This window comes from Somniosus microcephalus, chromosome 1 (genome assembly GCF_052327205.1).
Source record: "Somniosus microcephalus isolate GS21.2 chromosome 1, FLI_Smic_1.0, whole genome shotgun sequence".
In the NCBI taxonomy this organism is placed as follows: Eukaryota; Metazoa; Chordata; class Chondrichthyes; order Squaliformes; family Somniosidae; genus Somniosus; species Somniosus microcephalus.
In genome coordinates, this window is record NC_140987.1 from 187,537,560 (window position 1) to 187,550,832 (window position 13,273).

The 13,273-nt window shown below is 45.9% G+C and overlaps 1 protein-coding gene across 1 annotated transcript in view; it reads left to right on the top strand.

The window, feature by feature from the left end:
- Positions 1 to 13,273, top strand: part of pcsk1 (proprotein convertase subtilisin/kexin type 1) — a 106,608-nt gene that overhangs the window by 71,400 nt on the left and 21,935 nt on the right. Inside the window, exon 11 of the mRNA XM_085988481.1 lies at positions 11,577 to 11,734. Coding sequence (XP_085844607.1) covers positions 11,577 to 11,734 — 158 coding nt within the window. The remainder of the gene's footprint in view (positions 1 to 11,576; positions 11,735 to 13,273) is intronic.

The window sequence follows — 13,273 nt, forward strand, 5'->3', positions numbered from 1 at the left end:
ATTTAAATCTTTCTGCTATCAGCAGCGGTGTAGGATTTAGGTGTTCCTGTATGATAGCAACAATTTCGTTAAAACTCTTCGCCTTCGGTTTGGCTGGAGTAATCAGGTCCCGCAATAGGCCGTACGTTCTTGCGCCCATTAAGTTTAGCAGTACCGATGCCTTTTTCTCATCGGCTACTTCGTTTGCCTCGCAATATACCTCGACTCTTTCCACATACGTGGTCCAGTCTTCTATTGCATTATTGAAGGCAGTGATATAGCCAGTCTTTGGCATCTTGGAAATCTAAGATGGCGCCTCCCGCGCTTTGCCTTCTTCCCCGATTTAACAAAATGGCACCTCATGCGCTTTGCCTTCTTCCCCGCTAGATTAAGATGGCGCCTCCCGCGCTTTCTGTCTTCTCCGCTGTTGCTGGCATTTTATGCCTTGATGGCGATGCCCTATGGTCTTTGCGCACTTCCCCCCGCGCTGCTGCTAACGCCATTCTCCGCGGTTCCCGTGGCAAACTGCAGCTCCTCGCGGCTTTCTGCCTGTTTAATTTTTATTATTTCCCCGTCGTCGGAACAACCCTGTGGGACACTTGCCTCCCTCTTCTCGGGTCTGTACGCTGCCCGGCTTCATAGCACCGGCCGCGCCCTGTGTGCTCCACCCTCTCTCTCTCTCCTCTTCACGACAACGCTGCTCGGCCCTGTTGCAAAGCCACCCGCTCGAGCTCTAGACCGCCGCAGCCTAGGCAGGATCAGTGTACTACCTGCCACCAGCCCGATTAGCTGAAGCACCATTGACAGGATAACCACGCCCCGCTCTCGACAGCCTCTCCTGCAAATCTTCAACTCCGCTGACTCAGAGGCGGATGCCCACGGTCGACGCCCGTTTCTTCTGTTTCTTTCTTCCTTCTGGCCTCGACCTCTGATAACTTCGCTTCAGGGATGGATCCCCATGAGGTGGTGCAGACTGTAGGTAAGTTCATATCTGCTCGTCGCCAGTATTATGTCCGTGTATAATTGAGACATGGACTGCAGGAGTTGGTTATAACAGGTCTTTACTGAATGGAGACAACCTGGAACTACTATGCAAATGTTACTACACAGGCTTATATACAGGGGTGGTCACTACTGGTACTGCAGTATACAGGGGCTGCAGAATATAGTTCCATCTGCGAAGTACATACACTACAGGAGTTGGGTATCGGCTCCCTGGTAGCAGCTGTGAAATACTAGATTGTATAAATGCAGAGGTTATACAGCATGTAGTAAAGGCAGAGTGGTTTTAATGGGGGATTTTAACTTTCATATAGATTGGGATAAGACCTGCCAGAAAGGTAGTGAATTTCTTGAGTGAGTCCGGGATAGTTTTCTACAACAATATGTCCTAGAAGCAACAAGGGGGCAGGCCATATTAGATTTAGTAATGAGTAATGAGCCAGATTTAGTTAACAGCCTAATGGTGTGTGAACATTTATCCAATAGCGATTATAACATGATCGAGTTCAATGTAGCGTTTGAAAGAGAAAAACACAAAACAGCTACTAAGATTCTAGATTTGGGTAAGGCCGACTTCAACAGGATGAGACAGAGACTGCCCACAGTAAACTGGGCAAATCTGTTAATGGGTAAAATGACAGAAGATCAGTGGGAGGTGTTCAAAAAGAATTTACAGTAATGTGATACAGAACCAGTTTATACCCCTGAGGGGCAAGAGCTTTGCTTGCCAAAAAAACAGCTATGGATGACTGAAGAGGTAAGGGAAAGCATAAAAACAAAAGAAAAAGCACACAGAAATGCAAAAAAAAGCACAGATCCTGGCAAATGGGAAAGATACAAAGAACAGCAAAGGTTGGCAAAACAGATAGTAAGAGCTACAAAAAGGGAGTATGAAAAGAAACTGTAAGGGATATTGTAGGAATTAACAGCGGGGTTGGGGTTATTGTCTCTGGCGAGTCAGAAGCCTTTGAGCTGCTCCAGGGACCCCCGTGCGGTTTCGAAGTGCTCCCCTATTCCTGGTTCTGACCGCCGGACTTATTCGGTAGCGATGTAGACAGAAAACGTGACTCGTGGTTGGGTGCAAAACAGCCCAGCGTTTATTGAAACAAAAAGAAGGAAACAAATTGAAAATAAACGATACAGCACACTTATGCTGAAATACAGCACTTCACTTAACATAGTACACTTCTTGTCCACTAAAGCACTCATTTACTTAATAGAACACTGTTGCTTAAATGCAGCACTTTACTTCTTAGTGCAACACTGTTACTTAGATACAACACTTTTTAAATACAGCTACTTAGTGTCCACTGAAGCACCTTTTCTGCTTAGTGCAACATCCTTTTTATAGCACTTTCAATACAGAACTCTTAGTGTTCACTACAGCACTTCTCTGCTAGTGCAACACTGTTACTTAAATAGCACTCTTGATACAGAACTCTTAGGCCTAGAAATTCAGTGCCCTTAGCACCGATTTTGCGGCGCTAGAGGGCCTAGCGCTGTAATTGGCGCCGGTTCCTAAATTGCCTGGGGCCCTTCCGCGGCGGTAGACCGGTAGCGCTGCGCCGGCACCGATGACGTCATCGGTGTGCGCAGCGTCCCGGTTGCCGTGGTAACCCGGCCCCAAGCCGAAATTCAGTTGCGGCCGCCTCGCCAGTGGCAGCCGCAACTAAGACTCCGGCAAACGAGTGCTGCCGGAGTCTGCGCCGGCGCTTTAAGGAGGTGCGGCGGCCGGCCGCTTTCCCGCCGGCCGCCTGCCCGCAGCTCCCTCCCCGGACTTCTCCCCCCCCCCCCGGAACAGATGCAAGCCCGGCACTTGTCCGAGGTGCCGGGCTCATTTTTGAGGAGATTTGCGCGGGCCGCGGCCGGGTGCAGGCAGCTCCTCCTTAACGGAAGGAGGAGGCCTGCACTTCCCCAGCCTGCCGCACCGCATCGGGTGCCGCAGCGCCGGAATTGCGGCGCGAAACGGCAGTTAGTGCCCTTTTCCAGGCGCTAAGACCCTTCAGTAGCGCCGGCAGCCGTTTGGGCGCGGCGCCACTGAATTTTTGGCGCGCGCAGGGGACTTAGCGCCGGCACTAATTTCCGGCGCTAAAGCCCTGGCTAAGCCAAAACCCAATTTCTAGGCCTTAGTGTTCACTGCAGCACTTCACTGCTTAGTGCAACACCCTTTTAATAGCACTTTCAATACAGAACTCTTAGTGTTCACTACAGCACTTTTCTGCTAGTACAACACTGTTACTTAAATAGGGGAGGAGAAAAACGGACACAACGAAGGAAAATCGACTAAAATTACAGTTCTAACAAAATTCCCCTTAATTCCCATCCCTATACCTATTCTAAGTTGCCTTGTAACGGGCCAGAAAATGTATGCTCACCAATGAAAATGCCTGCTCCGTGCCCTTGTAGAGAACACCCCAGTATTTTAAAAGTAAACTGCTGGTATTCCACTCCTTTAGGCAGGCTCCCAAGTTGTAGAGGGCACGGAGGCGAGGCCGCAGAGAGAGAGATCACTTCCTGAGAAGCTATCTTATACCCCATTTGGGGCCGAAACCTTCCCGCCCAAATCCAGGTGCATCTGGGCTAAACAAAAGGGATCCGATGTCCCCATTAACTGAGATGGGTTTTGGATGAATTACCCATTTATCGTGATGGGTTTGTAAATGTATTCCCATTCATCGTGATGGGTTTGAATGTATTCCCATTTATCGTACTGGGTTTGAATAGAGCCGTACGAAAAGCATGTCTATTTCCTTAATTGCTTGAGTAAACAGCCTTGGAGGTTAGTGTAAACAAAAGTCATTGTCCTGTGGTCAAACTGAAACCGCAGCCTCAAGTGGTTAATCCTTTGTGTAAACATTGTAGCAGTTTCTGTAAACAAACATTGATTGTCTCTGCAGGGAGGGAAACTCCCTGAACTGCCTTTGATTGGCAGTTTAGTCAGTCATCTTTGATCTTCCCTTTTTATATGCACACAGTCTGTGTCCTGCCACGAGGTTGGGCAGCCATCTTTGATTACCCCTTTCTCCTTACAATATCAAAATCAACAAAATAATTTTTACAATTATATTAGGAAAAAGAGGGTAGTTAGGAGCAATGTTGGTCCTTAAAAACTGAAAGCAGTGATAATGGCAGACATGTTGAATAATTACTTTGCACCAGTATTTCCAGTAGAGGAAGAGGATAGCATACTGGAAATCCCAAGGAAACCAATATGGAATCAGGGACAGGGGCTCAATAAAATTAACGTAAGTAAAATAACAGTAGTGAAGAAAATAATGGCACTAAAGAGTGATAAATCCCCAGGACCAGATGGTTTCCATCCCAGGGTTTTAAAAGAAGTAGGTGAGCACATTTCAGATGCCCTAACTATATAATCATCCAAAGTTCTCTTGATTCAGGAACCGTTACTTTAGATTGGAAAATTGCACATGTCACTCCGCTATTTAAGAATGGCGACAGAGGGAATCCAGGGATTTATAGACCAGTTAGCCTAACATCTAATGTCGGGAAATTGCTAGAGTCTATAATTAAGGATAGGGTGACTGAACACCTCAAAACTTTGCAGTTGATCAGAGAGAGCCAGCATGGATTTGCGAAAGGTAGGTCATGCCTGAAAAACCTGATTGAATTTTTTGAGGAGATAAATAAAGTAGTGGACAGGGGAATGTCTATGGATGTTATTTATATGGACTTCCAGAAGGTATTTGATAAAGTCCCACATAAGAGAATGTTAACTAAAGTAGAAGCCCATGGAATTGAAGGCAAATTATTGACCTGGTTAGGAAATTGGCTGAGCGGCAGGAGACAGAGAGTAGTGATAATGGGTGTAGTGTATGTACCCGTCTATCTTTAAGGGAACTATTGAATGTAACCGTTCACCTTTAAGGGAACTACTTTAGGTGTGGCACTATTTGTTTGGCTTCTGTATACTGTAATACCGATAGTGACCACACCAGTATATAAGTGTTGTAGCAGGATTGCTGGGGCAGATTCGCCCGGACCTTCGAATAGTAAAGATCTGTTTGTTTGTTACTTCTGAAGTCTGTGTATTTATTAACTGCACAACCCACAGACTTTACAGTGGCGACGAGTCCGATCGTACCCTGCGGCAAGATTACCAAAGCAAGAAGAGCGTCGAAGAGAGGCAACCGCCCTCGTCGTGCTGCTGGAAGAAAACACGAGGCTGCAGCAGGAGAAAGGTGGAAGACTTTAGCAACAAAAGCTTCCATTAGCAACAGGCACTGACTACCCTTCTACCACGGTGCGGAGTGAGCCGATCAGCTGGAAACAAGGCGGCCGCGGAGACTGTGAGTAGGGGAAGGTGTAGACGTATCCAGAGGATAAGGGCAGAGCACTCGACCTCGGTCGAGGGGGAGCTGAGCCGGTCAGAAGTCGGGTCCAACGGCGTCGGGTGACAGCCGGACCGCGATCGGCGGGAAAAGCCGGGCAGCGACCGCAGCCACGAAGCGCTGAGACTGGGAGTAGGCGCGGGAAGAGAAGCCCAGCCGCAGCCGGGGAGGGAAACACCGGTCTGCGAGAGGGCTGGGAGGCGAACAGGAACCGTGTGGGTGGGAGAGAGAGACAGAGCCGAACAAGGGGAGAGAGACTGCGCGAGAGCCAGTCCAGCAGCTGAGCTGTCCTCCACCAACGGGGTACCCAGAGCCGGTAGAACCGAACGTGCGGGAGAGGGAGAGACAGAGCCGAGCAAGGGGAGAGAGACTGTGCGAGAGCCAGTCCAGCGGCTGAACTGTTCTCCACCAATGGGGTACCCAGGGCCGGTAGCACCGAACGTGCGGGAGAGAGAGCGCGACAGAGCCGGGTACGGAGAGAGAGACTGCGCGAGAGCCAGTCCAGCGGCTGAACTGTCCTCCGTTAACGGGGTGTACCCAGCGCCGGTAGAGCCGTGCGGGCGGGAGGAAAAGACAGAGCCGGGTAAGGGGAGCTGTGCGGAAGCCAGCCAGCGGCTGAACCTGTCCGCTGTGGGGGAAGCGTACCCCTTCCATCGGGAAGAAACGTGGGAAGCCGCCATTAGGCGGAGAAGACGCCAGAAGCGGGAAACCGCCATTGAAGTGGGCGGGGCGAGAAAGGAAGAGCGGGAAACCGCCATTTTCGCGGGAAAACCGCCATCTTAACTGACATACCGCCATTGAAGTGGGCGGGGAGAGAAGGAAAGAGCAGGAAACCGCCGATTTCGCGGGAAACCCGCCATCTTAGAAATAAACAAATAAATAAGAATACTTCAAGAAATACTGGTGCTGCTCCCAAGGGAAGAAAGATGCCTAAGTGAGGGAATATTAATGACTTTAATTCTGAAATAGAAGACTGGGCCACGTATGTGGAACGCATAGAGATCTATTGCGAAGCCAACAAAATAGAGGAAGACGACAAGGCGATAACATTGCTAAACTCGATGGGGGCAAAAACATACGGGCTCTTGAAGCATCTAATAGCACCAAATAAACCAGCGGATCAGACCTTCGAAGAGATTGTGGCTGTGCTGAAGGACCACTTGAACCCCACACCGTTGATGCTGGCTGAACGATTCAAATTCTACGCAAGAACGCAGAAGAAAGACGAAAGCAATGCGGAATACTTGGTCGAACTGCGTAGGCTAGCGAAATACTGCCAGTTCGGAGGGAATCTGACAGAAGCACTGCGGGACAAGTTCGTATGCGGATTGTCCAAAGAAGGGACGCAGAAGCGACTACTGGAAGAGAACGACCTCACACTGGACAGGGCTGTCCTTATAGCTGCATCGCACGAAGCTGCAGCGAAAGGAACGGCGGAAATGCAACTAAAGGCGGCGGCACTCGGGGTGGACCAAATTACTTCAAGCACAACAAAATGCTACCGTTGTGGGAAGACAACGCATGACCAGACTCAATGCTGGTTTAAGAACCAAGAGTGTAGGAAATGTGGCAAACTGGGTCACATCGCGAAGGTATGCCGGTCCGGGAAAAAGACCAACAATCAAAGGAAGCCACCACAAGAAAAGTACAACAAGGTACACAAGGTGGCTGAGAAGAGTTCAGACGAACAGAATTCAGACTCAGACCCAAACAACCAGGAGCTGGGTAGTCTGAGAATCCACAATGTGGGTAAAGAAACGGATCTACAGACCATCTGGGTCATACTAAAAATAGCTGGAGTCCAAGTAAGAATGGAGCTGGACACTGGATCAGCTCTATCAGTCATCAACCGAAGGGACTACCACCGGCTATTCTCTCACATACCTTTAAGAAATACCAAGTTCGTATTACAGACATACACAGGGCATAACGTATACCCCGTGGGGAAAATAAGAGTCAAGGTGAGAGATAGGGGTAAAGATCACCCAAGAATGAACTTGTACGTATTACCTGAGGGAGGACCACCACTTCTAGGACGGGAGTGGATTAAGAAAATAGACATGGAATGGCATTACCTAAAAGCCATAATGAGGGAGGACTCGGTGCAAGCTATTAGCTCAGATTCTGAAATGGATGATGATAAGACCAAGTCGAATATGGAAGACAAGGCTAAAAGGGACTTGCCGATGATGGGGAAGAAAACGAAGACATGCAGAAGGACTTATCTTACCAAGAAGAATAAAGCTGCAGAGCAGAACTCCAGGTTGACAGAGAATTCTGAGCCTGTTCAAGCAAAGGATTCATCCATGACGGAAGAACACCGAGCTCGGACGCAAACTTATGTCAAAGTACAACAACGATTAGAACAGTTGAGTGACCGTCTCGTACAAGAGATGAAAAATATGGAAAAGTTCTGGGACACCGAATGGGAGAACCTGGAAAGACAACAGAGACAGCTAGCTCAAGCAGAGAGCGACCATAGAGCCATCGTGGTCAAATACCAATCACATTCCCCTGATGCTGTTCAGGAACTAGAATATTTACAGAACGAACCAAAGGAAGAGGAATCTTCAGGGAGCCAGGATTTTATTCCAGTTCTTCTCTACGACTCCTTACAAGCAGAGTGTGAGAAGTTGAAAGAACAGTATGAACAGGCCCAGGCTACAATTCTGGAGGGGGTTAACTCAGCAGCCTCCGAAAAGCTAGTTTCAGTAGAAGCATATGAACAACTAAAGGTTGAACAGGAGCAAGAAGTCCAAAGGCTGCAGGAAATTCTTGATGAGCTCAAGGCCAAGACAGACTCATCGGTAGAAGTTCCATCCATAGATGAGAAATTAGAGGTGAAAATCATGGCAGAGCATGAAAGACAGGATGTCTAAGAACTTATAAAAACATTGAAGGACACCCAAGACAAATATGAGGCGGCAATGACCGAGGTTCAACAACTTGAAGAACAGATTCAACTGGGAATCCTTTCAGTGGAAGAAAAGGAAACTGTAAGAATGGTCCCTGAACATGAACTAGAGAGCATCAGGGCGCAACTTTTCCGAGCGCTGAAAGCCAAAGTTCAAGAGGAACGTAAGGTGGAAGTATTGGAGAAAGAGGTGGATGAAATGGAGAAGACTCTGATCCACTGTGTTCCCAGGGAAGAGTTAACGGTCAGCCAACTCCTTCATATGCTGAAGGACAAGACTCTGCAAGGGGAACAATCTGAACACGAGCTTCAATCTTCAGGGGGAGCGAGTTCGGAGCTCTCAAAAGTCACGGAGATAGCTGAGATGGCAACACAAATTTTACAAGGATGTCAAAAGTACGTTGAATCACGTCAAGGTGAACAGAAGAATGTGGAAACCGTTACTTCAGTAGAAGGGTTAAATAGCCTGATAACGAAATTACCGATGGAAGGGAAGGTATTGAACTCACAAATGAGGTCCGTCGTGAAGGAATGGCAGACAACCCAGGAAGAGCGGGATGAATATGAATGCATGAAGAAGGCTTTTCAAGAAAGATGTTTAGGGAAGGAACCACCGTCAGCTAACGTCCAGACGGGTGAGGAGGAAGAAGAAGTCTCTCTCGCTGGCCTAACTCAGGACGAATCCGAATATTACCATGACCTGTTGAGTGACACTGAATATTACGAGGATGTGGTCTGCCCAGCTTGTGATGAAAACTCTCAAAGTGCTGAAATCCGGATGAAGCACTTAAGGTCTAAGGAACATAGAGAGTTGGTGGCGCTACAGCTGGCAGCCGAGAAAGGAGCTCCGAGAGTTTCAAAAAGGCAGAAAAGAAAAAGAAGAAGCAGAAGATAATAACTGTCTAAAATATTAGCACTTCTACCATTCCAGGCGGGACATTACGAAAGGAGCTAAATTAGTTGAAAAACTGGAAAATGTCAAGACAGCCAGTTGGTTGTAAAAGTCTGCACTGCTGGTTCAACAGGACGAAAGTTCAAGCTGTTACGTCAAGAAAAAGGCTATGGAGGAGTCACGCTAGCCAGGTGAACCGGCTACACCAAAGAAATGTTGTTCGGAACGAGTCAAGATCAGAGACTGAACCTATGAACTGTTTCCGCAGAGACTGAACCTGTGAACTGTTTCCACCGAGATTATATCTGTAAATTGTTTTATATGACATTGACTCCACCGAGATTATATCTGTAATTTGTTTTATAGGAAGTTGAAGATATGTATGTTTAACGGGGACTCTGTAAGTAATAAGCTAAAAAGGGAGGATTGTAGTGTATGTACCCGTCTATCTTTAAGGGAACTATTGAATGTAACCGTTCACCTTTAAGGGAACTACTTTAGGTGTGGCACTATTTGTTTGGCTTCTGTATACTGTAATACCGATAGTGACCACACCAGTATATAAGTGTTGTAGCAGGATTGCTGGGGCAGATTCGCCCGGACCTTCGAATAGTAAAGACCTGTTTGTTTGTTACTTCTGAAGTCTGTGTATTTATTAACTGCACAACCCACAGACTTTACAATGGGCAGGTACTCTAATTGGCAGGATGTGACTAGTGGTATCCCGCAGGGATCTGTGTTGGGTCCTCAACTATTCACAGTATTTATTAACGACTTAGAAGATGGCATAGAAAGTAATATATCCAAATTTGCTGATGACACAAAGATAGGCGGCATTGTAGGCAGTGTAGATGAAAGCATAAAAATACAAAGGGATATTGATAGATTAAGTGAATGGGCAAAACTGTGGCAAATGGATTTCAATGTAAACAAATGTGAGGTCATCCACTTTGGACCTAAAAAGAATAGAACAGGGTACTTTCTAAATGGTGAAAAGCTAAAAACAGTGGAGGTCCAAAGAGACTTGGGGGTCCAAGTAAATAGGTCATTAAAATGTCATGAACAGGTACAGGAAATAATCAAAAAGGCTAATGGAATGCTGGCCTTTATATCTAGAGGACTAGAATACACGGGGGTAGAAGTTATGCTACAGCTATACAAAACCCTGGTTAGACCACACCTGGAGTACTGTGAGCAGTTCTGGGCACCACACCTTAGGAAGGATATATTGGCCTGGGAAGGAGTGCAGCATAGGTTTACCAGAGTGATACCCGGACTCCAAGGGTTAAATTACGAGGAGAGATTACACAAATTAGGGTTATATTCCCTAGAATTTAGAAGTTTAAGAGGTGATCTGATCAAAGTTTTCAAGATATTAAGGGGAACAGATAGGGTAGATAGAGAGAAACTATTTCCGCTGGTTGGTGATTCTAGGACTATGGGGCATAGTCTAAATATTAGAACCAGACCTTTCAGGAGTGAAATTAGGAAATACTTCTACACACAAAGGGTGGTAGAAGTTTGGAACTCTCTTCCACAAATGGCAATTGATGCTAGATCAATTGTTAATCTTAAATCTGAGATTGATAGATTTTTGTTAACCAAAGGTATTAAGGGATATGGGCCAAAGGGAGGTATATGGAGTTAGGTCACAGATCAGCCATGATCTCATTAAATGGAGGAACAGGCTTGAGGGGCTCAATGGCCTACTCCTGTTTCTATGTTCCAATTAGTGGAAAGTCCCAATGATGATTAATTCGATCCGGGGTATGGCCAGTTTTGTGGGCAGGGCCAGCTTCTAGCACGCAATGTTTTTCAAACTAACACAAAAGATCGTGGAAACTCGATTTGTGCTGGACATAATTTGCACTTGAAATTCCTCGATCTTTTGTGCTGGTTTGGCCAACTGAGCGGAAACTCCAGGCCAGTATGTGAACTAACAACATTGGTCCAATAAACCTGTTAAAATATAGGGTTCCGGAGTATTTTCACAGCATTAAAACTATGAAATAGTCAATTTTTGTGTTTGTAAACTCCCAGTTTTAATTATACAAATTGCTTGAAATCACTTGGAAATAAAAATTTGTGGCGATTTATGCCACTAGATATCTAACAAATGGGCTGATAATCCTTTGACTTCCTACTAGGTCTTTAAAAGGTCAAATAATGGTAGTGTTAGTTCAACTGCTGAAAAGATGAAATATTATGTCCGCAGATCCCAAATGAGGCAAAACAGCATTTTAATTTTAAAAATTGCTATGAAGAAACCATGTTTACATATTCACTAACTTACACCATATAATAAATTGTATCCACGACTCCCTCCCAAATCCAGCTTTGGAAAATGCTTCAGAGCAAATAAATGACTGCATGCACTGTGAATCATGCATCACATTTGTTGATAATTGTCTTATGCCAATCATTTAATACATTTTTGCAGGGCTTTGAAAGCTGGCGGAGAGATTTCTATTGAAATCCCCACCAAAGCTTGTGAAGGGCAGGACAATAATATTAAAGCTTTGGAGCATGTCCAGCTGGAGGCAACCATTGAATATACCCGGAGAGGAGACCTTCACATCACTCTCACATCTCCTGCAGGTAAGTCAGCTCTGCATTCTGCGCAGGACTTGCACTACTAAAACTGATGTTAAGACAAATTGCGGGGGGTTCAATAGAGAGAGATTTTCTCTGCATCTAGTTGCGAGCTGGGTGTGCTCCATGTTGACACACGTGTCCTGCGCTGCACTGCCCAGCACTGACATCTCTCACCTCGATCAGCACAAAAGTTCACCAAAAAAAGGTACTATATATACATTTAATTCAAAGTGTCAGCTGTGGCTGAGTGGGTAGCACTCTCGCTCTCTGAGTCAGAAGGTTATGGGTCCAAGTCCCACTCCAGAGAATTGAGGACAAAAATCTAGGCTGACACTCCAGTACAGTGCTGAGGGAGCGCTGTACTGTCAGAGGTGCTGTCTTTCGGATGAGATGTTAAACTGAGGTCCTGTCTGCAGGTGGATGTAAAAGATCCCATGGCACTATTTCGAAGAAGAGCAGGGGAAGTGTCCTGGCCAATATTTATCCCTCAATCAACATAACAAAAACAGATTATCTGGTCATTATCACATTGTTGACTGTGGGAGCTTTCTGTGCACAAATTGGCTGCCCTGTTTCCTACATTACAACAGTGACTACACTTCAAAAGTACTTCATTGGCTGTAAAGCATTTTGGGATGTCTGGTGGTCATGAAAAGCGCTATATAAATGCAAATCTTTCTTTCAAAATATGGATTATTAGGAATGGATTTGATGTAGTTATGGGATCTCTTACTCTGGAGGTGTGTAATTCAGCTCTTACCATTTTTATTCCTCAGTTTATAAACATGTTGCTGCACTGTTGAGTTCCAATGTGTTTTCACACATTGGAATTTGACGGCTATCATTATGGACAATCTTTGTATTGTGCAGTAATATTGCTATAACCATTCCATTTATTGTTTACATGCAACATTAGCATATTTGTGAGGCAGGTGGGGGCTAATTTAACTAGTAAAGTGGCGGTTGCAGGTTTGCCGCCCGTTACAAGCCCCGTCCAACTCTCCTTTCAATGGAACTGATAACAGGGAGGGAAGTATTATGGACAACTGACCTGCAGCCGCCAGTTTACTGCCCATGCCAAAAGTAAATATCGATCCCTTGATGCAAACCAAGACATTATTTTAGCTGAAAACGCTGGAAACACTCAGCAGGTCGGGCAGCATCCGTCGAGAGAACACGTCGACATTTTGGATGTTCAACCCTTCCTCAGAACTGGAAGATATAGGTGAACGGCATTTAAAAAAATAATAGAACAAGGGAAAAGAGGAACAAGTTGAAGTTATTCAGCCCACCTGGTTCACCTTGTCATTTAGGTCCATATTTGGGACTCACACAGACCATTTTCATTTCCTCTTGTCTTGGCAATTGCTGCCTGTTGGATCCAATTCTACTTTGAATGCTTCAGCTAAGTGCACATTCATTGCATGAGGTGACAGCCAATTCCATAAGTTAGCAATACTCAAGTTTAAATACTCACTACTTAAGTCATGTTTAACACAATAATTCCTTAGTGTATAATTAGGTCCCCTACGTCTTGCACAC